At 36.1% G+C, this 25211-nt stretch overlaps 1 protein-coding gene across 6 annotated transcripts in view; it reads left to right on the top strand.

Moving 5' to 3' along the window:
- NLGN1 (neuroligin 1) overlaps positions 1-25211 on the top strand; it is a 674669-nt gene that overhangs the window by 3197 nt on the left and 646261 nt on the right. For 2 of the 6 annotated variants that reach the window (XM_044914793.1, XM_021702594.1), the window contains exons 1-2: positions 15019-15511; positions 15955-16014. In XM_044914793.1, coding sequence (XP_044770728.1) covers positions 15019-15511; positions 15955-16014 — 553 coding nt within the window. Of the gene's footprint in view, positions 1-14692; positions 15512-15954; positions 16015-25211 lie in introns of those variants that run through there. The other 4 variants (XM_021702596.1, XM_021702595.1, XM_021702593.1 and 1 more) reach the window with 3 other exon arrangements.

The raw sequence follows: 25211 nt of genomic DNA, 5'->3' as shown, positions 1-25211 counted from the left end.
TTTTTAAATTTAACACATGGCATCCAAAAATGCAAATTTTCTATCTCTTATGCTCTCTTGAGATATGTAAAAACAAAAGTTTCAGTTAATGTAAAATTTCAATTTTTTAATATCTCAAATTTGCAAAGCCCAGAAAATTAAAAAAAAATAAAGTAGTGAACATTCATGATGAATCTAGAGTGTCCTTTTAAATACCTTTTAAAAGATAATTTAAAATATTTTGAGGTAGCTCACCTGTTAATCTCGTGCGATAGCAACATTCTCAACTGTTTCTAAGAAGAGTGATTCCTTAACAGTAACATATTTGATTATTTTGGCTTTGTTATTAATGGAGTCACATTAATGATGTCAAATATTACTATGTTGCTATAAAAGGATATGAGTTATTTTTGCCTTTAAAATTCCACCTCCCACCCCAAAAAAACAAACCAACCTATTTGGTAGTAAACCTGTGTGAGAGAGAAAGATGATCAACTCTAAGCTTAACTGAAGTCAGAGAAAACTAGTAAATCACTTCAGGCATTTGAAATTATTAGACATTAAACTTTTGGGGGATTTCATATGAATTCGTTTTATAACAGTCAATATAATCTCTTCTGTGCCTATTTCCATTGCATGTAAGAGAAATTCTAGTCAATGGCAAAACGCTTTACTGCTGCCATTACTGCAGACTTTATAGATCAGAGATGTGTCAGCATGTCAGCTTTAGCAGTAATGCCTCTTTTGTGTGAAACCTTATGGGCCTTGCAGGCAGTCTCTCATCCTGACACTCATAAAACGTTCAAGTCCCCATATTTATTATTTAATTTTCTTCCTATATATAGCAACAGAACACTTCAATATATGAATGTGTAGCCAAAAAATGACAGGCAAGTGTGAATGGGACTAATGAGTTTTAATAATACACATATTAGGGACTGCTAAAGGAAGTTTAATTAAGAAAAACAAGTTGAGCATGAAATTCATTTTGGAACAAAAGCAAGTTAAGTTACTGCTACAGATGTAAAATCAAAACCCATGGTGATACAGGAAATAAAGTTCCTGCCTGAGACTAGACCTACTTAATGCAGTTGACATCTTAGGACCTGCCTTTAAGTTGTTAAGCTTGGGTTTGACTCATGAAATTGAAGGATATATACTTTTTCACTTTTCTCGGGTTTCCGTAGCATTTCAGTTTAGTATTTTAACTATGTATCCAGTCACACTTTTCTTACATAATACTAGTTCCCTTGAGACAGGCCACACACAGTAACGTTTTCTTTTTCTGTAGTTTTCTTCTCTAACAGCACATCTGCCTGCAATTAGAACTACCTGACGAAGCCCGGGCCATCCCTTTGGGTGTGCTGTAAGTGGTGCTTCAGTAAGAGATCTGCTTCCTTATCAGAATTACTGCACCTGTAATTCTGTTTAATTTTTGACATAATTTAGAAAATTAGTAGACGTATTTATTTGTTTGCTTGCTTATTTGTTAATTTGGTAGTGCCAGTGGGGAGAGAAAGGGCAGAAGTTGGGAAGGAGATAGAATATTCGGCAAATATCTTCTTAGAGTGTGGTTTTCTTACATTTTGTCTGTATCTAAATAACATATTCTGAAAAGAGCAAAGACGTCAGGCAACAAATGAAGGTTTTATATATGTTCCTCAACAACTTCCATTTTTGAAACAAACATCCAGTTGATGTTTTTTGTGATTTTATCCAGATGTTTGGCATCACTTAAACATAACAGTACTTTTTTCTTCCTTGACACACCCAGTGAATGTTGAGTCTTAGAAAAAAAGAGGTTAATGGTAACATTTCACAGTAAATTGAAAATTCTTGTTGTCTTTTTAAAAAATAGTTATGGTGGATACTTTCATACTGTCATATGGAATACTCACTGTGCTTGGAAAATCAGCAAGGACACTTATGAAATCAATGAATGTTGATTTGATAAGAACTAACTTGGGATTTTCACTAGTATAAGTTTTTTCCATAAGATAACCATTCCTCTTATGATAGAAATCACCAAGAAAATAGTGATTATGGCATAGGACATTGACCAACAGTTGTCACAATATTCACACCTAAAAATAGTACTTGAGCCATTTAATAGTTAACCGTAGCACTACAAGGAATAAAGGTTCACTTCAGTAAACATTATGTTTCAAGGCAGTATGTCTGTCATTTTTAATTTAAATCTATATTACTTAGCTGTCCAAAACTTTACACACAAGTGACAGTGTTATCTATCCTTTTTCTTTTTTTTTTTTAAAGATTTTATTTATTTATTTGAGAGAGAGAATGAGAGACAGCACAAGAGGGAAGAGGGTCAGAGGGAGAAGCAGACACCCTGCTGAGCAGGGAGCCCGATGCGGGACTCGATCCTGGGACTCCAGGATCACAACCTGAGCCGAAGGCAGTCGCCCAACCGACTGAGCCACCCAGGCGCCCCTATCCTTTTTCTTACGGGTAAAAAATAGTCACTAGTTTCATTACCTCTTTAACTATGCCAAGTATTCTAATGCATGTGTTACTATGAGTATCAATACCAAAAGTTCCCATTATTCACACCTGTGGTCTTCAGTAATAACTTCTGAGGAGTTGTTGAATATACAAAGGTAAACTATGTTGCCCAGTGAAACAACACAGTAGTAATAGTCTATATAACTTCCATGATGGCAAGGGTTTTTGTCTTGTGTTTCAGAGCTGTACCTGCACAGCACTGGTGACCAATAAATATTTGTTGAGTAAAGAGACGGGTTCTAGCCTTGGACATTAACAACTAAATATGTAACCTCTTGCTTAATACTTGGTCTCTTCATTTTTGCCTTTTTTTCTTAACATCAATCAGTTGTTATTTGAATTGATAGATATTTTGAAGTTATATGCAAAATTCCAAAGGTAGAAAGGGATATATTTAAAAGATTAAATTTTAATCAAAGACAAATTAATAATTGAAACTTTGTAGTGATTTTTATACATGGTTTGTTTTAATTTTGATTAAGTTATTTTATTAAGACTTACAAGTGTAATAGGACTATTTCTTATTATAATTTACCAAAACGTGCATTAGAGTTATCTTCTGCCATGAAGAAAATGTGATAGCTCAAGGAACTTTGGAAGGAGTAAAATTAGTCAAACATTTACAGACACTTAGAACATAGACAGTAAGAGCTAAACTACAATGAAGTTTGATGTTTTGGTGATTATTGGAACACTTTTTTCATTTTTTAACACTTTTCTAATTCTGAGATCCTTATTCAATTTTATTTAGATGGTGAGCTCATTTAGCAACTTATGTTCCATGTATATGTTAAATTCTTGTGAATATTTATTCATTTATATTCTGTTATACAAATGGCCCATAATTAGAGCATTGTTTTGAATTTTGTTATTATTAATATTAATAGTAGTGTAATATGAAGGGAAAATAAAAGATGTGGATGTCTGAAGAATATCGCAAATGTAATATTCTTTCCCCTTTGGGGTACTGGTTGAGCTCTAAGCCAGGTCAGGAGTGACAGGAAGCCATTATTGTTTGGTGCCTTATGTGAAAGGAGTTGGTGGTCTTAGTCCAGTTCCTAGTAGACAGTTACTCCTTAAACAATAGTCACTATAGTGTTTGCCAATTCCAGCAGAAGGCTGGGACTGAATGGGCACAAAGGTTTAACTACCCCCTCTCTGCTAATCATCCTCCAAGGGGTCAAGATTGACACACCTTGGCACAAGGCCATACTGAGAAACTTAGCGCTGCCTCTGCCAAAGTTGTAGCTATTCTCTGGCAACAAGGGATTTTTTAAAGAGGACTTTAATTAAGCAGGGCACCAGGAATGGCAATTCTCCACTCTTCCCAGGCACAGCAACTCACTAGAAACAAAAATAAGTTTAAATAGTGAATTAAGATTGTAGCACTGTTCTTGGGTTGTTCTATCTTCTCTATAAAAATAGTGGCAGCCATAATTAAGTTGCTTCTGGAAGCAATGACTTGTGACCCAAGAGTGGCCCCTTTCAGACAAAAGCATCAATTTGATATCAAGGGAAGTAATCAACCCTACCTTGCTGTCTCTCTTGAGCTCTTGAGTGATTATTCATTTTCTTCTGGGGGATCACAGGGTCGCCAACTGGTTTTGAAAATATGCCCTGCAGTATTTTACGTATACATTAAAACCATTGCCCATGCTTTTTCTTTTTTTAACATCCTGTCTTATGAACTTAGGAATTCCTGTCGCTCTCACCCCCTTCACATTCTTATTCATTTGGAAGTCAAGACTATTAAGTTAGATTTTAGATTTAACAATTAATATCTGGAGATTTTGAGAGTAAATTCAGAGTAAACAGAAAGTAAAACTTATTTTATATAGTTAAATGTTGGATGGTTTGTTTCAGCCACCCGCCAAAACAAAACAAGAACTCTCCAATACTTAGCCATTAGTTGTAATGATGGCCATAGAAGGAATATTCAGATGTGAATGCAGAGGAAATGCTCTCACTTTGATCTCCTTTTCTTTGTGTTGTCAGAAAAGCTATGGCATCTCAGAATCCCATTTTTTTGCCAAACAGCAATGAAATTAGCTACCAGTCTGTATGGCCATCCATGCACACCCCTGCATGATGAGGAGTTTTTTTGTACTCTAATTTGTTTCTACCTCTTCTCTGTCTTACCCTGTCTTGCTGTAACTCTAATTAAGGTAATACCTTCACAGGGATCAGACATCACAGATGGATAAAATCTGAGGGTAGGGTTAATTGATGAAAAATAATATAATAAATGAAAGGGTTATTCTCGAAGACTAAGGCCAACCTAATTATGTCATTATTGTGATTATAATTCTTCTCATCATACTTGGGATAAGATCTTACATTCTAAAATGACCTAGAAATTCTTGAACTTCCAGCCCCTCTCCAGCCTGATGCTCTACCTTGCTCTCAAATTATTCTTACCTCTTTGTTCTTGAAAAGCCCCAGGCTTCACAGCATTTGGGCTTTCTCTTGCCTCTCTGTCTGTCCCCTGGTCTTCACCTGCTAACTCCTACTCATCCTTCAGAACCCAGTTTACAGATCTCTTTTTCAGGAAGTTCATCCACCCTAGTCCAGACTCATTAAATCTCCCCTCAAGAGGGGTGCCTGGGTGGTTCAGTCAGTTAAGCGTTTGACTCTTGGTTTTGGCCTGGGTCACGATCTCAGGGTCATGGGATCGAGCCCTGTGTCTGGCTCTATGCTCAGCAGGGAGTCCACTTGGGTTTCTCTTCCTTTCCCTCTCCCTCTGCCCTTCCTCCACACACTCTCTCTCTTTCTCTCAAATAAATGAATAAATCTTTAAAAAAATCTTCCCTCAGAGCACCCTGCATTGTCCTTTTTGGCAAAGCATTTATGACTAAATAGTTATCTGTATGACTGATGTACATAAAGTGTGTCTTCCCCATTGAACTTTAGTCTCCATGAGAATCAGCGCTATGCCTATTTTGTTTATGTGGGCCTCGCCAATGGCTGCCACTAAACAATGTAAGAGAGTGAAGAAGGAGGCTATGTTTGTAGATTACTGTGATAGAAAGTACTACAGATTCAGTTACAAGAAAGGTAACAGGTGCTTTGAGAGTTGAGGGAAAGGAGCATTTTTTGAGGGAAAGGAGTATTTTTGTGGCTCGAAGGATCTGGGAAGGAAGTACTGATATTTAAGCCAGGCTTTGGGGGGATGCTAGCTAGGGTTCCTCCAGGCAAACACTGCCCACGTGAGCACTTCCTAGGGAGGAAGATCTTGGTGAATAAGTTGGGCTCAATTCACTGACTATTGCTCCCAGTACTGTGTGCTGCCTTCCAGTAGTCTTGTTTTTTCACCGAGACAGTCTGCTACTGGGTGTAACCTTGGCAACATACTCATGTTTTTTTCCCTTGCTGATCTTTAAAATATTTTGTTGGTAAAATTTTTTCTTCTATTACTGTCAAATTTTAGTTTGCCTTTTCCCCTTAACAATCTAGGCTGTTATTTTCTTACACCATTGGAGAAGTTCATTTAGAGTGGAAGTAGCTTAAGGAGAAAAACAAATAGAACTGCTTACATTTTCTTCAGAGAAGGGGAGATTGGGATGTAACTCTGGGAAGCTTTTGAAGCCTAACTACCCTTTCTCTGAAAAGGAGGCTATGGAAAAAAATTGAGAAGGGAGCAGGGTTTATCTCTAGAGTCTATTAATTCTTCAGCCTTATCTCCTTCTATTTGTGAGAACTCACGACATTCATAAAACTGTGATCTTGTTTTATTGAAAAATGTTTCAGTGGCTTTGTGTTTCTGATCTTCCATTTAATTATCTGTTACAAGGAGATAGTAAAGATCTCTACCTCATGGTATTTAGAGACAATTAAATGAGATGATGCAGTTAGCTCACTGGCCTCAGTCTATGCTCAATTGGAACTAGCCATTAATCAAGTTATTAATTAATGGTGGTCATGGCAGAATATACTTGTTATTACATTAGTTCTCAATAGCTACTTGGTGGTATGGCCATAACATGGGTCGTGGTATCCCTTGAACCTCTACATGATCAAAGTCTTGAACTTTGATACTCGTATCTCAGAGTAGACCTTTCATAATCCTTGGTTCTAACTATTTCTTACTTTTCCTCCCTGTACCCTTCTGGTACTGCTTACCTTTCTACCTTGATACAGTTTATCTATTCAACACTGGAATTACCATTTCTCATAACCTTTACTCCTTGAAATTCTAACATTCTTGAATTGCTTATCCCTAGTCCTAACTTTTTTCATTTACTCTCTGGCCTATATTATGGAATGTTGCTGGAAGAAGACTCAATACCACAGTGCTTGGAGATGCTCTAAATTGTGCTTATTATTTAACCCCAGCAAGCTAATCAACAGCCTTTTTATTTTCCTCCTATTAATGTCCTGTGTGTTTCGCTTTCCTCAAATGCTCAAACTGAACATATGACTTAATTGAGTTGGTCTCATTGGGGAGCAAAATGTCATGTATCAAAATGTCATGTATCATAAAAGTTCAGGGCATGTTCTTTGGAGTTAGGCAGTCCTAGACTTATTTCTTGGGTCTCCCTTTTCCTATCTTATTGGCCTTAAGAAAATTATCTAACCACCTAAGTCCTCATTTTCCTCATCTCAAATAACAGTACATGGCTTATAAATTGGTGGTGAGGACTAAATAACATGAGACGTCATATGGTTTGGACAGAGCTGAGCAAGTAATTGGTGATTATAATGTCAATCAATTTGCTGTCATTTTCACAAATATAGGTGTATTCACCTATATTTTAAACTGAACATGAAAACAAAATTGTTTCTGGTTTCTTTTTCACCATTTAATTCACTAAGGTAGTGGTCCCCACATTTTTGTGATTATACCATCCTATGTTTATGATAACCAAACCAAAAAAGTATAAAATATATACATACAGCTCCTACATAAATATCTCTATCATCGGGTTGCAAACCACACACAAAAATAGACATTAAAAGATGAAAAAGATAAAATCAGTATTTTTAGTATCTTTTAAATCTTGATGCCTTCATTCCATCATTCATTAATATCCCAAGATGTAGAGATTCTAAGAGCACAGTTCACAGCTAATGAAATGGATATAACTCTGTATTTCAAGATAGTTTCTTGATGTTTTGAAAATTTTTGTTGTTATTGTATATGATTAGATAGCCATGGTTTTGAGTCTTGCAATGTAGCTGAAGAGCTTGTATTAGAAGTGGGAGAAGTTTCATATCTGCTTGTTTCTTGTTCTTATGATTGTATTACTAGTATTTCCTTTAACATCTATTTATCTTGTGAGAAAAATTTAATTCAGTAGTCCTTTTTGTGAGGGTTACTTTAATTACAGCGTGACGAAAAATGTATGAATCTACTTATCCAGTGATATTAGTGGTGAAGTTAACTCTAATATATTACTATATGTTGGAAAGAAACAATAACAACAAAATCGTCTCTCCTAGCAAACCCACCACGTTATAGGCTGTAGACCTTCCCAAGAACATCTCAAGGGCTATATGCATCACACAACTGTGTGGAGACACTGGTATTTAAACCATATATTCATATTAACATAGCTTCATTTCTTTCTCTTTAAGCTTTATGTAAAAAATTATGATACATAGTTCTATGGTTTACTTTCCTCTCATCTGGTCATCTTGTGCTAGGGTATGAGCACAGTGCTTTGGAGATCCCTGCTCCACGGCACTGCCAGATTAACTATCTTGTGAATAAATTTGATAATATTCTTCCCCTGCTAGGAATATTTAATGGCATTTTATCATCCTGTGAATAAAATCCGAACTCTTTAGCCTTTTAATAAAGGGCTTGCTTGATTTGGCTGTAACCTGCTTTTCCAGTCTCATTCAGTGCTGAACCTCATTTACTCTGTGTTCTGGCCAAACTAAACCATGCCCTCCTCAAACATTGCTGCTTTTTTCCTTGCTGTGGTAAGTCAGGCTTCACAGGGGGGAAAAAAACAAAAACAAAAACAAAAAGACTCTGAGATGGAGCTTTCCCTGCAGGAAGTTTCTTGGGGCATGTCACTGGGAAAACACCTGGGAGGGAGTGAGAAATCAGTCAGCTCCTCCCTCTACCCCTTTCCCTAGGGATTCAGGGCCAAGGTGGCCCCTCAGAGTTGGTCTGCACTGAGGCCAGAAGTCCAGGCCGTACACTGGTGTGGACCAGTCATGGGAATGTGAGCCATTCTCACGGAGATTGAGCACTACAATATCCACTACATATTCTTTCCATGTTTCTGGAATGTGCCCTCTGCCTGGGATCTCTTCCTTGACCATCAATGTTTGTTCAAATCTCTTTCCTCATTTACTAACTAGAGGTAGACCTGTTTAATGTGTAATAATAATTTGTGCGATTGCGTTCATTTGTTTATTCATTCTATTTTTAAGTACTTACTATGTGAATTAATTACACATTAGTTACCTTAAGTGTCAGTTACTGAAAGGACTCATGGGACTCAAATAGTTTATACTCCTTGGACAGTTTCATTACAGGCAAATAGTACAAGAGAGCAACAACAGGAGAAGGATATGCATCGAATGGGGTCTGGACATCTCAGACTCAGGCTTCTTTGTTGTCACACAGGATACTCCTTGTCTCCAAGTCTTGAATCACCTCTGGTATGCATGTGAAACATCTTGGTATAGGAATCCCAAAATCTGCTGGTGGTCAGATTCTCTTACAGTGAGCTGGTCACATAAGCACATTCCAGTTATACGGGTGGCCTTGGCCATTGAGAAGACTGCACTCCACTGAAACCAGTTATTATTAAATGAAATAATTATTAAATTATTATTAGCAAATCCAGTTCTTAAAACCAATGATTATTACTAAATGCTGGTGGCAGGCTGATATATTGTGACCTCAAAATGACTCATAGATCCATAGGTATAAAATATTATTTACTGTTAGTTAATACTGCCAATCTTCATTATTCCTAGATCTGTATTTTCAAATTTGTCGATTCACTAAAATTTGTTTGTAACCCCGAAGTCAGTACTCATAGTGCTTTTGCAGTCATTCACAGATACGGGCAGAACGGCGAAAACTTTGGGATGCCCTAAGAGCATGTTTCCAGCTGAGGCCATACAGGGAGATGTTCCACCTCCTTGTTTCGATTCTCATGTAGAGATGAACAGAGGACAGAAATGGTAGAGGGAGTGCTGTGTGGTGCAAGAAGCTCCAGCGCTGGACCAGTTGGAGGGGCTTTGAATCCCTACTCTGGCATCTGTTAGGGGGGTGGCCTCAGACAAGTCACTTAATACTTTTGAACCTTGTTTTCTCTTTTATAAAATAAAGAAAATAGATTCTACTAGGATGAATTGTTTTTAGGGTTTAAGATTATAATTTACAACTATGTGAATAATTTATAACTATTTTATAATTGAGATTATAATTTATAACTGTGTGAATAATTTATAGCTATTTCTCTAGGAGCAATGGATCCATGTTCCTTAATTGGGTGTTTGCAGTGACTTTATAGAACGTAACTACGATAAATAACAACAATGAATTGTATAGCACTGGGCAAGCTCCACACCGGGCTGGTGATAAGCCCGTATCAGCTGAGGTTTGCCTGCACTATATAAGGATTGTCAAATAGATTTTATGATGGGTATGAAGTATCATTTAAAAAAAAACAAACACAAAATCCTTACCCTTGAATAAGAAATTCAGTAGCTGGGGGTGGGTGGGGGAGAGCTGGGTTCAACAATAAAACAAAAACAAAAACAAAGCAAGGTAGAAAATAAATAGGTAATATTTTTTAAAAAGACATGCATTGACTATGTAAAGTTATAAGTCAGAAACTTTTTGTTGGTTCCCACCTCCCCATCCAGCATGTATTTGTTGAACACATACCACATTCCAACCTGCATTAGAGACATTTTTTTCTTAATGTGACTTACTCCTTTAAAATATCATAACTACTTAGGAGCAAAAACTCTCAATTGTACTCTCATGATATTTAGCACAATAGCTTATATATTGTAGATACCCAATAAATGTTTGTTGAGTGACTAGAAGATTGGATGAATGTGCCACCTACTATGATTATCTAATGTTCTAGAAAGTTCTCTCTACTCTCTCCAGCATCATCTCTTTGATCTGGGTTACTCAGGAACAAACTAGTTCCAGCTATTATGATGAATTAATGCAAGTGAAATAATATACTACTATCTATATGCCTTTTAAAATATTATTTATTTTGTATTTTATTTTTCTCAGTGGGACCACACATGCTTCAACCCAAAGGGAGAAATTTTTTGAACTAGCATCTGTACTAACGGCAATGTCTGATGGAGCTAGTCCTGTATGATTTGATAGGCTCATCTACTTGTTTGGCCTGCTGAATAAGGCTTTCTGATCGTGTTATTTTAATGTATTTATTATAAAATATTTCAAACACATGGAAAAATACAGAGAATTGCATAACAAAGGTGTAGGTGTGTGTGTGTGTCACCTAACACTGTCAAATTTAGTTAATGTTATTAATTAATTAATTGGTAGTTAATTGGCACTGATTGATAACCTGTGGTGAGGCCTTAAAAGACCACAATTAATTAACTATAGCAAGTTTTATAAATCTAAGATTTGACAGTGGTGTTTTGTGTTTTTTTTAGAAAAACGCCTGGGTGGCTCAGTCGGTTACGCGTCTGCCTTCGGCTCAGGTCATGATCGCAGGGTCCTGGGATCGAGCCCCGCATCGGGCTCCCTGCTCCGCGGAAGCCTGCTCTCCCTCTCCCATTCCTGCTGCTTTGCGTTCCCTCTCTGTCTCTCTATCAAATAAATAAATAAAATCTTAAAAAAAAAAAAAAAAGTTCCTCAGAACATTCAGAATAATGTATCAATCCTAAAGAAACCTAATTCAGGGGCGCCTGGGTGGCTCAGTCGTTAAGCGGCTGCCTTCGGCTCAGGTCATGGTCCCAGGGTCCTAGGATCGAGCCCCGCATTGGGCTCCCTGCTCTGTGGGGAGCCTGCTTCTCCCTTTCCTCCTCACTTGTGCTCTCTCTCTCACTATCTCTTTCTCTCTCAAATAAATAAAATCTAAAAAAAACACAAAACACCACTGTCAAATCTTAGATTTATAAAACTTGCTGTAGTTAATTAATTGTGGTCTTTTAAGGCCTCACCACAGGTTATCAATCAGTGCCAATTAACTACCAATTAATTAATTAATAACATTAACTAATTAACTGTTAGAGTAATTTCATACACTGTCCTCCTTACCCAGGGATGACAAATATTCTGTTACTACATATTTATGAGATCTGTGAATAATATATAGCTTCATTTTGCGTATTTTATGCTTTATCTAAATAACATCTTACTGTCTCTGATCTGCAACTTGCTTTGTTGAAAACTTTTGAGATTTATCTAAGTTGACATATTTAGGTCTGGGTCCTTTATTTCCACTGATGTATAGAATTCTAATTTGTGAATATATCATAATTCATTTATCAATATCTATTAATGGACATTTAGGCTATTATGAAGTTGGAATTTTTTGTTACCCATTATTATTTTAGTATAATCTTGTGTAAACACATATGAACAACCAATCACTGTTATTTATTTGTTATTTTATAACAAAATAAAATCTAAACTTCCAGTAAGAACAGGGTAATCCATTTAAATTTCTGTTTCTATGAAATTGTCAGAGTATTTACTTACACCTATTCTTCTGAAGAAACATAAAACACTTTTACAGTTCAATTTTAAGTGCACTAGGTTCAATTTTTTAAAAAGTGTTAATTGTGAAGTGAGAGACTGTTATCAGGTGCAGTGATCAAGAGGACAGCTTTTAAATCAGACGCCAGTGGGCTCCTGGATCTGCTATTGATTGGCTGAGAGACCTTGGGCAGGGTGTTTAACCTCTTTAAGTCTCAGTTCCTCTGAATAAAAAAGGGGATAACTGTTGAACCCAGTTATAGGGTTATTGTAAATGAGATGTAAATGCATAAAAGCTAAGGGTTGGCATACAGTAAGAAAGCACCAATAAATAGGAAAAAAAAGCCTGCCAACAAATTTGAGAGACTTTATATTTAGACATATATATATATGAAGACATATATAGGCTTATATATATATATATATGAAGACTTATTTACATATATATTTAAAATTTCATTAATTTAAGCAAGCCATATTTTTACATTAGACTTGGACAATTGTTATTTTTATAACAAAAACTTCTGAGAAATCTTTGAGGTCAATACTATAATTCTCCGTACAGATAAGCCCCTGTAAAGTGGGATGTTTTTGTAAACTCAAAAGTGAAACGTTATTAGAATTTGAAAATTCACCCTGACATGCAGAATTCTAATCCTTCACAACTTGTTTCAAAGTATCACATCGGTGGGAAACAGGAGCCCCTTTCTTTTAACATGGTTAAGGATTTGTGAGTACAAAAATGAGCATTATTTTGTTAATAATGAAACAAGTATTTTTTATTATTAATAAGATACCAAGTATATAAAGAGGGAAACTTTGGAAATCACTGTATGTGGAGATTGGGTTGAATGAAAAATGGTGATGCAGGCTTTTAAAGTGCCACCACAGGTTCTCTATTTGGGGTGTCAACACGGTGCTTTTTAACTCCAAAACGCGACTGGGAAAGACTCAGTCATGCTGTGGCCAACCGCGATTCTGCCCAAGAATAAGCATAGTCTACTCTTAACAGAAATGGGTTTGTGTAGCTAAATATTCAATACTTGCTGGAGTTCCAGGACAGGAATGGGATGGGTCTAAGCCTGTCTTTTGTATGTTAATGAGCTTTCACAACAAAGGTTTATGAATTAACCGAGAGGGAAGTATTCTTGAAGAAAGACATTTATCTCCTTATTGCCTCCTGTGATGGATTGTTCATAGCTAAGGGAACACCAGGCCTGAACCAAATCTCCAGCTGCCCTATATAGTTTATACAATCTTCTTTTCAATAACACAAAGCCAGGGCAGTCCCACTACCAGACCAGTACTTCTTCAGGAATCTTCTCCTACTATGACAGGATAGGACCGTCTGTAATACAAATCAACACTATTATTTTCAAAGTAAGCACTTTAAAAGGTTGCTTGAACAAGAAAAGATGAATTTGCCGGGTTGTACGCTATCTTGGAATTCAAGTAAGATTACACCTGAATTGCATTGCACTGAGTGTTACATTTTATCCTGATGCGTTTTAAGTTGAACTGGGTAAACAGTGTTAGATATTCTAGAAGTGTTAATATGCAAGATGCTGTGATTAGGTATGATTATTTTGTAAAACTACTGCACTTTATTTTTTATTGTTCCTTTGATCTCTAGCAGGTAGTGCAAACAAAATTTGTAACTTAAAATATGTTGTCTTTGATGCAGAAATTAATTTTCATGTTGCAAATTTACTGATTTCTAAAATGTTACAGCTGGATGGTGAAAAAAAAAACCTTTAGTCTGCAAAAAATGATGCCACTTTCTGTTTCTTTTTCAAATTTTGTCTAAAGCCATTTTATATTTTAAAGTCTTGAATCTTAATTGAAGGTGAGGGACCTATACCCGATGACTTGATACAAACTTTTGAGAAACAGCAGGAAGTTTGAACTTATATAAGGCAGTTGCACTTAAATGATCACAGTTGAATAAGGATTAGTTTTCTTGTTCTACCATTAGCTTTTTTTCTTCTATATAGCATAGGATTGGGGACTACCTTTTTGTTGGGTTGTTTTTTAAAAATATAAATATATATATGTATATATACATATATATATATTTCCACTCTTACTGTTTGTTTAGATTCCACTAATTCCCTACCAATGATTTTCAAAAGGTTTTCTGCTATGTAATTCTAATTTTTATTATGTGTGCTGATTAATTCTGTGGTTCCTTGATGTGATTGAAGACTATCAATAAAGGGGCAATTTCACATATAACCTTCAGTATTTTAAAAAATGGTATACTGTGAAATGCTCCTGAAACCGTGTATTTTGACAAGGCCTGCTTCCACTTAAACATGTATAAAGTCAGCAGGCAAGTTTCTCAATAATCTAACAATCAGTTATTTCACCTGTCATCTCACATCAAGCCATAATTTTCCAATGGTAGTATTTAACTTACCTGACTCTAGCCACTGTTTATGTATTTCTGTAGCTTGTAAAACATCTAGTTATCGCGCTGTCTATTTTAGCTTGTTCATTCTAATGATTTATTTTCATTTTCTTTAGGATGCAGACCTACCGCTAACTGGATTTGATTTATAAGAGAGAACTCTACAGTTAATGGCCACTCTTGTCATGTTGCTACTGTGGAAAACAGAATGGTCGATAGGATATGGTTTGATAAATAGTGATGATTGAAGATGCTACTTCAATCCATGTGAAATCAATGGGAGATACTGGCTGCATAAAGAGCTTTCTGAGCTTTTCTTGACAAGCTCGCCTTGAAGAAGTTGGAGGTGGAGGTGTATTCTACCATTATACGGTCTTTCTCAAGCGGATACAAATACCTTTGCCTCACTGTAACCAGACAACTACACAACTAATGTGGGACCATGGCACTGCCCAGATGCATGTGGCCAAATTATGTTTGGAGAGCAGTAATGGCATGCTTGGTACACAGGGGATTGGGTGCCTCATTGACTCTCTGCGTGTTGGGATGTTTACTTCAGGCTGCCCATGTGCTTTCACAAAAATTGGATGATGCAGACCCACTGGTGACTACCAACTTCGGCAAGATAAGGGGGATTAAGAAAGAACTCAATAATGAAATTTTGGGGCCTGTTATTCAATTTCTTGGAGTTCCATATGCAGCCCCACCCACAGGGGAACATCGTTTTCAGCCTCCAGAACCACCATCTCCCTGGTCAGATATCAGGAATGCGACTCAGTTTGCTCCCGTGTGTCCCCAGAATATCATTGATGGCAGATTGCCAGAAGTCATGCTTCCTGTGTGGTTTACTAATAACTTGGATGTGGTTTCATCATACGTACAAGACCAGAGTGAAGATTGCCTATATTTAAACATATACGTTCCAACTGAGGATGGTGAGTTTACTGCAGGAAAAGCAGGGAGATAAATTTATATTTTCTTTTCTATTCTAAGTTCTAACAATATTAATTCATGTGTACTGGTAGCATGCATGGCTTTTCCTGTTGGCATGTAGACATATTTTACATGCTTGCATGCCGCTCTTTTTGTTTATGTGTGTTAGTGTATCTGTTCTTATTTTTTTCCTGTGCCTACTTATTTTCTTTCCTCCACAGCACGTATATTTAGGTAGAAATGGGTTCCTAATTTCCATTTCCTACAGAATGACTTCTGAGAAGATGCATCAACATGTCTCCATTGCATGTGCAGGCTCAACGAATTGGGGATCTTTCGCACTCAGTAAATGCAGGAGCATATTAAGTTAGATAGTGGTGTTGCATGTTCCGGCGGTCTGTGATGGAGCGCCATGTTATTTTCTAGTCTTTTATTCATTTTTCAGTAAAAAGAATATCCAAGGAATGTGCCAGAAAACCCGGCAAGAAAATATGTAGAAAAGGAGGTATGTATAAAAGTGGAAATAAAAAATGGGGGAAAAAGCTTGCAGAGGAAGAAGATATTCTCCCTAAGGACGATTTGTTGGTGCTGGGAAGTAAATGGTTAGGTGATATCTGGAATTTAATGAAGCGTGTCAAGGAATAGAAAGATGATCAAGGAGAGCTGAGTAGATAATATTGACAAAGCTCATTGGTGGTGCCTTGTGTTCTGGTTCTGGTAGCATCGATAGGAATTGAATCTCTGCTCTGAGTTTGTGTTTAGAGGAAAAGATACTTAGGCTATGACATTGCCTGCAAGGAACCCAAACGATGCTGCCTTGCCAACTGGTTGACTTTTTCTCTGAACCCTGTCCTCCAGATATAGATTTCTGTTCTTCTTAAAACTGATCAGTTCAGTCACAAACCTAGTTTTTTGCTTGTTTATTCTTAGCTACTTCTGAATGCCCATGAACTTTCTCCTATCAGGGTAAAATTGCCATAACTGTTGGGCAATTATCATTATTAAGTAATGGTATTTTTTTCCCCAGATAGTCTATATTTTCCGTTACTCTTCCAGAAAAGAATGAGATTTTGCAGATTTTTATACTAAATATTTACAGTCTTAAAATTACTTTAACATTTTTGTATTTATGTTAAACAATTTAAAACATAGGGAAAAACATGATTCAGAAGCTACAATTAAATCAACCTTCAAATCATCCTCTAGCCAGATTGAGTAAATGTAGACACTGACAGCTGCAAGCTTGCATCTGAATGTAGCTTGTCCACACTCCATTTTTATATAACATCCAGTAAATCACTCATAGGAGAGTATGATTTTCTAGGGCAGTAAATCATCTAAGTGTTATTTTGACCTTATTCATAACTTTGTAGAATTTCCAATCTTCATACAGAAGTTATATTAATATTCTAGTGCTATACATTCTATCTCTCTATGCACTTCTATGCTGGCTGGACCAAGTCAGATTTCATTACAACATCCTTGTGGGGCAGGGAGTGTCTAAACTGTTCTGTTTTACAAGGATTGCATTATATGGAAGAGCTTCATATAATAAAATTCTCAACTGCCGATCAGAGTATTTGCATTAAATTGAGTTTTGTTTTTGTTTTTATTTCTTTGGTCATACTAGTAGAATGGGATTTGACCTTTATTGTATTATTGATGCCACGATTTGGGTTAAAAGCACAGTATACTTGAGAAGGTGGATATAGAGAGCACAAAGTGTTTTAAACAACTAAAACAAAGTCTCTTGTTTTTCCCCAAATGAGAATAACTGCAGTAATTTACATGCCTTCAACTAATGTACAATACTGCAGTGGTTATTATTATGCAGCTTATCAAGCATGTGTAATTAGCTAAGTGACTTTCACCTCGTATCACAAAGATGTTGATTCACAAAGTCATAAATAAAGATGCTATTGAAGAATGTATAAATAGAGCATAATACATGAAAACATGTACGATCAAGAAAATGGTAAGGATACCGAAGAGGTAAGCTAGTAAGTGAGAAAGTGACCTTTCTTCTCATGCAACTTCAGGGGGAAATAGATTCATTAGAAAATTATTTTTTTTGTTCTTTGGATTATTGGTTCCATCGGCTGTATGAGAGGGTTGGCAAAGAGGTGTGTAAGGCTGTGTTAAGGCAAAGGTGTGTGTAAGCAACTTACTTTGGCAAACTTTGAACTAATTTCTCATTAGCCTGAGGATAAAATCTGTAGTTACTTACTTCAGTCTGTGTGGCTTATAGTCCAAATCTATTGTGTTTTTATGTTAAGCAGTTTAAAAAATTATTTTGTGTTGGTGTTTAATATATCCTACTATTGTTAAATAAGTTTTGTTCAATTATTAGCTGTTTGTATATTACCCCAAAGTCTAAATAACAAAGATTTTAAATGTAGTTTTCTATATAATAACCTTTTTTAAACTAAACAAAACTAAAGTTTAGAGCTTGACGTTAAGCAGAGGAGTAGAATTTTTTCTTTCCAAACTTTTAACTTTTTTTCCTTCTTTATCATGGAGAGTCTCTTTTGGTCATTTCAAGAAATCATATTATTCTGGTTCAAGAAAATATTAGTCACTTCATATCTACACATATACCAATATATATTGCATATGGATTATAAATTCTCCAACAGAATTCTAAAAGTTTATAAATGATGGTTCAGGAACGATAGGAATAGGTGTGTTGCATTTTATAGGTGTTAAAGATATTTTCGTTTGTTATTATTTATCTGTTTTTTTAATTATGTAAGGTCACCTTCTAAGGCAGATGGATCCCCATCCCTGTGCCAAGTACACTATAATCTGTGCATACTGTATTAATCCAAAACTATTTCTTAACTGCCTTAATCATGTACTCTTCAAGGGAGTCAGTAATGAATGAAACAAAGATCTTTCTTCCCATAGAACTTACTGCATTTAAGTAAGTTTAAAAAGAACAAAGCATTTTCTCCACTTTATATAACAGGAAGAAAATCTTTTACTTCCTCAAAAGATGCCTTGCTATAGTTTTTTCTTAAATATTTATTTATTTATTTGAGAAAGAGAGAGAGAACATGAGTGGGAGGAGCAGAGGGAGAGGGAGAGAGAGAATCTCAAACATACTCCACACCCAGTGCGAAGCCTGTCAAGGAGCCCAAAATGGAGCCCTAGGTGGAGCTCGACTCATGACCCTGAGATCACGACCCTCAGATCACAACCTGAGCCTAAACCAAGAGTCTGACGCTTAACCGACTGCACCACCCAGGCTATGGTTTTTAAATAGAGCTTTTATAATATTTTCCTGTGCAGTTGAAGAAAAAAAAAATTTTTATCAATAGGCTTCCTCTCATTTAAAGCAGGTCCCAGTTGCACTTTTCAATCTATCTTTTTATATTTCCCATGATAGTTTTAGCCATACGTTAATTACTCTCTAGGTATTTCTTCAGGGTTTTATTCTTGCAAAATTGAAAGACGAGTGCTTAAAATGGGATGACTGTCAATACTGGGCCAAATAGGCAGATAACATGCAACAGAAACTGGAATTTGGATGTAGAAAAGATATTACTATCTTTATTTTATAAGTAAGGAAGTAGGTTCTGAGGTTAAGTGTTCTGACCCAATTTCTATTGCTAGTAAGTGGTGGTTAGGTTTGGCCCTAGTTCTTGCTAATATTAGATGCATTTCCATTATGTTAAATTACCTCTTCCAGAGATTTCTATAGCAGAGGCTCCTATCTCTCTACCTTCTTGATCTCCCTTTCTTTTTTTTCCTTTCAAATATATTATGAATTCTTTTTTTAAAAAAATATTTTATTTATTTGAGAGAGAGAGAATGAGAGAGAGCGAGTACATGAGAGGGGGGAGGGTCAGAGGGAGAAGCAGGCTCCCCGCCGAGCAGGGAGCCCGATGCGGGACTCGATCCAGGGACTCCAGGATCATGACCTGAGCCGAAGGCAGTCGCTTAACCAACTGAGCCACCCAGGCGCCCTGAATTCTTTTTATTCTACCGGTGACTCTATTTTAGATTAATTTAATGCTCACTTTAATTGAATTGGATCAAGTCCATGATAGTAACTGATTTCCAGAAAACATGCTAGTACCTATTTTAGTGAATATTCTTAAGTCCTGTGCATAATTTTCTTATTGTCTAGACCAAGATCCCAACATATTTCTCTTGGCTACTATCAGGAATAGCTTTAATTTGCTTATGTTTCATTTTGTTTCTCTAGTTTACTGTCTTGTGAGAGTTGCCAACAAACAGAAGAGTGGTCAAATATTAGGCAGTAAACATGAGAAGGAGGAACAAGGGACCCAGAGAATCCACAAACAAATTGATTGGCTCATGGATACCCTAGAGTTGTGTAGCTTTGTATTTCTCCAGCACTTTGACTCTTAAATAATAGTCAAAGCTCTTCTGAGAGGAATACAGAATCGATTTTCATTTCTTCGGTGGTGAGAAATTGTTAACCTACTTTTCTCATTTACCCCAATTTTTAATGTACAGAAAATTGGAATCTTAATAGATGGCTCTTGCATAATTTTTTACTCCTTGAGTATTTTATTCCCTGATTTTCATAAGTATTTTACTTTTACATTCTCTGTTTAGTAGTCATTATCTGAGATAATATAGAATTCATTCAAAAGCCTTTTCCACAAATTTAGGGTCTATTTGGTTGTTTGTTGAACATAAATACTGATTTTTCCCTAATTAATTATGTGTAACAATACTCTTTTCACTGTTAATGTGTTTAAAAGGAGATCATACTCCAGAATGCTCGTCCTTCTCGCTTACATATTTTTAACTAATTTATTCATCTAACAAATATTTACTGAGTCTTTACTCTGTGCTGATGAGATTACTGCTCTAGAACCCAGAGATACAACAGTGAAAAGAAAACAAAAAGTCCTTGACATCCTGGAGCTTACACCTAGTGTGTGGAGACAAATTGTAGACAATAAACACAATCAACAGCTAAAGTTAAAAGATATAAGTAGGTAAGAAATCAACAGAGTATGGCAAATCAAGAGTGCTGGTGTGAAGGATGAAGGTAGTTTTAAATAAGATACTTAGCATAGTCCTCATTCCAACACATACCTGAAAGAGATGAAGTGGATATCTGGGGAAAGAGCAGAGTAAAGAGCTAGTACAAAGGCATTAAGGTAAGAGTCTGTGTTATGTAGTTAAGGGACAATTAGCATTATAGTATAGCTGGAAAGGGTAAAGGGAGAGAGGTAATGAAATTCAGAATGATCTGACTTTTTATTAAAGAGGTCATGCCAACAGCAAAGGCAACCATGAACAAAATGAAAAGGTAACCTACTGAATGGGAAAAGATATTTGCAAATGATATATCTGATAGGAGTTAATATTCAAAATACATAAAGAACTTATGCAACTCAACACCAAAAAAAAAAAAAAAAAAACCTCACCCCAAATAATATAATTTAAAAATGGCAGAGGACCTGAATAGACATTTTTATGAAGAAGAGATACAGGTGGCCAATAGACATGTGGAAAAATGCTCAACATCACTGATCATCAGGGAAATGCAAATCAAAGCCACAATGGGGTATCACCTTATACCTGTCAGAGTGGCTAGTATAAAAAAGACAAGAAAAGACAAGTATTGGCAAGGATGTAGAGAAAAAGGACTCCTTGTGAACTGTTGGTGGGGATACAAATTGGCATAGCCACTGTGGAAAACAGTATGGAGTTTCCTCAAAAGAAATTTAAAACAAAACTACTATACAATCCAGTAATTCTACTACTGGGTATTTACCCAAAGAAAACAAAAACAATAATTCAAAAAGATATATAACCCCTATTTTTATTGTGGCATTATTTACAATAGCTAAGATATGGAAGCAACCTGTGTCCATAGATAGATGAATGGATAAAGAAGATGGATAAAGAAGAGATATATATATATATATAATGGAATATTACTCAGCCATAAGAAATAATGAGATCTTGCCATCTAGGGCAACATGAATGGATTATGTGAAATAGGTCAAATAGAGAAAGATATGTACTATATGATTTTATTTATGTATGGAATCTAAACAATAAAGAAACAAACAAACAAAGCAGAAACAGACCCATAAATACAGACGACAAACTGATGGTTGCCAGCAGGGAGAGGGGTGGGTGTATGGGCAAAAATGAGTGAAGGGGAATGGGAGGTACAGGCTTCCAGTTATAGAATGAATAAGTCATTGGGATGAAAATTTCAGCAAAGGGGGAAAAAAAGTCATTCTGGCTCAAGTATTAGAGTGGATTGCAAAAGAGTATGGGGAAACCAGGAGAGAAGGTAAGAGGCTGTTTTAGTCCAGACTACAAATCAGCCTGGTCCAGCCTCCGTCCAGGGTAATAGCAATGGAAGTGGTAGAGTCTCAATGTAATTTGAAGGTCACATTTTTTCATTAAATTGTTATGGGCTGTGAAAGAAAATAAGTCAGAGAATATTCCTAGATTTTTGATCTGAGTACTTACATTAATAGATTTGCCATCAATTATGATGAAAAAGAAGGAATGTAGATTGGTTTAGGGGGAGGCACAGTGGAAAGATGATGCATACTTTTGGACATGTGAAATTTGAGGTAACTTATAGACATTCAAGTGCAGACATCAAGGAACTAGTTTGAAGTTCAGGAGGGAGTTATAGGAAGAATAAATTTAGGAATCATTGTGATATAGAAGGTAAATATTTGAGGTAAAAGTAAAGACTTAAGGTAAAGTCATGAGGGTAAGTGAGAATAAAAGTAATTGAATGAAAATAGAGAAAAGAAGAAGACATCAAAGACTAATCCATGAAACATTCCAACATTAAGAGCACTGGAAGAAGAGAAGGAAAACAATGGAGACTGAAAAAAGGTTACGTATGAGATGGGAGGTAAACCAAGATTTTTTGTTGTTGTTGTCCTAGAAGCTAAGTAAAGAAAATGCATCAAAACAGTGATGACATGGTGATCAACTCTGAACTTTTGTGGGGTATGGGGGTCTGACCACTGGAGTGGGTCTAAGAGAAAATGGGAGATTTGGAGTCTCTGAGCATAAATAACTATTTTAAGGAGTCTTGCTATAAGAAGGATCAGGAAAAAATAGGAACATAAGGAAAACAGAGGTTGCTTTGTTGTTGTAGGTTAAGATGAAAGAAATAAAGATATGTTTGTATAGTACAAAGGGGGAACACTGGAAAATATAGAAGATGGTAGAATGCTATGGTAGAATTCTTATGGCAAGATGAGATCTAGTACACAGTTGGAGGTTTTGGATTAAAAAGAGCAAAAATAGGGGCGCCTGGGTGGCTCAGTCAGTTAAGCAACTGCCTTCAGCTGAGGTCATGATCTCAGGGTCCTGGGATCGAGCCCCACATCGGGCTCCCTGCTCAGCAACAAATCTGCTTCTCGCTCTCCCTCTGTGATATCTCTCACTCTCTCTCTGTTTTATAAAAAAAGAAGAGCATAAATAGATAATTTAACATTAACGCAAAGAAGAGTACGAGTAGGAATCCATGAGTAGAAGTGGTAGTGAGTTTCTGTTTTCATCTGATTGTTTTTATTTTGTTTGATGTGTAATATTAAGGGGAATGGAGATAGAATTAACATTGGTAACTCTTAATTTATTCTAGAATAGGGTGCCTTGCTGGCTCAGTCAGTAGAGCATGTGACTCTTGATCTCAGGGTTGTAAGTTCAAGCCCCATGTTGGGTGTAGAGATTATGTAAAAAAAAAAAAAAACTTTAAATAATTTGTTCTAGAATTTAGCCTTATTAATTTAATGTAACAATCTTATGAGATTTTTATTACCATATTACAAATGCAGACATGGAAGACCAAAGAGGTTAAGTATCTTGTCCAAAGATATATAATTTGTTGGTGACCAATTATATTTCCTTTGAGGTGACTATTTTTGAACAGGGAATAAAACAAAACAGTACAACAGCAACAACAGCAATCCTGTTTATGTGGGATCTCAGATTAAATAGAAAATGAAATTTGTGGGAATTTGCTAGTAGAAAAAAATCACTACATACTGGAATGATTACCACATCTGATTCATTTGGGGGTTTGAAGATGAATGGGAAACCAGATTGCACCAGAGGTTTGGCTCCATATTTGAATTAGTAGCTTTGGACAGATGTGGTTAAGTCTTCTAAAAGCTAAACAGTTTAAGTTGGAACTCTGAAATGAAGTAGATCTAGAGGGTTGTAAAGTTTTAAAAGAATAGCATCAATTGTTCCATTGTTTACTGACAGGCAGAGAGAGTCCTCTGAAGCAGATGATTAAAAGACCATTATAGTTGTCCAACTCAATTTCTCCAGAGAATAAATACCTTTTTTTTTCTTATAGAAACTAGGGTTGAAGTTGAAAACATTTAAGACTTATGTTACCAGCAAAAAGAGTTATGCCACAAAATAAATCCTTTGTAGAAAACTGCTTTTATTTCTCCTCTTCAGTGTATAATAAATAATACACTTTCTTTATGTACTGTTTTCACTTATAGGACATGCTACTAGCTTAATAATTCTGATGTAATTGTTGCTTTAAATTACTTCTATATTACTTAGCATTACAGATTTTGTTGATAATCTTTTGGATTTTAATATTTCTCCTATGAATGCTCTTCTTTTTCCTCCCCACATGCTAAAATAGTCTAGGAAATTACCAATTTCAAAAATCACACCAGTATATAAATTTGCTAGTAACAATCATATAAACTCACTCTAGATTTGATAATCTTAAATTCTGGACTAGATGTGGAAGCATAATTTCTAATCATAAATTTTCTCATGGCAATTTAGAAGAGGACAGAGTACTTTATGTAACATTTCCTGTATTAGTTTCCTAACTGTGGCTTAAAATAACAGAGATTTATTCTCTCACAGTTCTGGAGTTGAGAAGTCCTGAATCAAGGAGTTGACAGAGTGGATGATTTCTGGAGCTTTTGAAGGAAAATCTCCTGGCCTCTCTCTAAGCTGTGGTGGTTGCCAAAAGTCCTGGGCATTCCTTGGCTTGTAGATGCATCACTCCGATTCTACCTCTGTTATCACATGACTTTCTTCCCTGTGTGTCTCCCCATGTCTCTGTGTTTTCACATGGCTTTCTTATAGGACACCAGTGACAGCATTTACCCCATTTCAATCCAGTATGACCTTATCTTAATTACATTTTCAAAGCCCCTATTTCTTTTTTTTTCAAATTTTCATTACATCTTTTTATTTTTTTAATTTTTTAAAAATTTTTTATTGTTATGTTAATCACCATACATTACATCATTAGTTTTAGATGTAGTGTTCCATGATTCATTGTTTGTGCATAACACACAGTGCTCCATGCAGAATGTGCCCTCTTTAATACCCATCACCAGGCTAACCCATCCTCCCATCCCCCTCCCATCTAGAACCCTCAGTTTGTTTTTCAGAGTCCATCGTCTCTCATGGTTCATCTCCCCCTCCGATTTCCCCCCCTTCATTCTTCCCCTCCTGCTATCTTCTTCTTTTTTTTTTTCTTAACATATATTGCATTATTTGTTTCAGAGGTACAGATCTGAGATTCAACAGTCTTGCACAATTCACAGCACTCACCATAGCACATACCCTTCCCAATGTCTATCACCCAGCCACCCCATCCTTCCTGCCCCCCACCACTCCAGCAACCCTCAGTTTGTTTCCTGAGATTAAGAATTCCTCATATCAGTGAGGTCATATGATACATGTCTT

The sequence above is a fragment of the Neomonachus schauinslandi genome, chromosome 1 (assembly GCF_002201575.2).
Source record: "Neomonachus schauinslandi chromosome 1, ASM220157v2, whole genome shotgun sequence".
Taxonomy (NCBI): domain Eukaryota; kingdom Metazoa; phylum Chordata; class Mammalia; order Carnivora; family Phocidae; genus Neomonachus; species Neomonachus schauinslandi.
The sequence above is the reverse complement of the archived record's forward strand: the minus strand, read 5'-3'. Positions and strand labels throughout refer to the sequence as shown.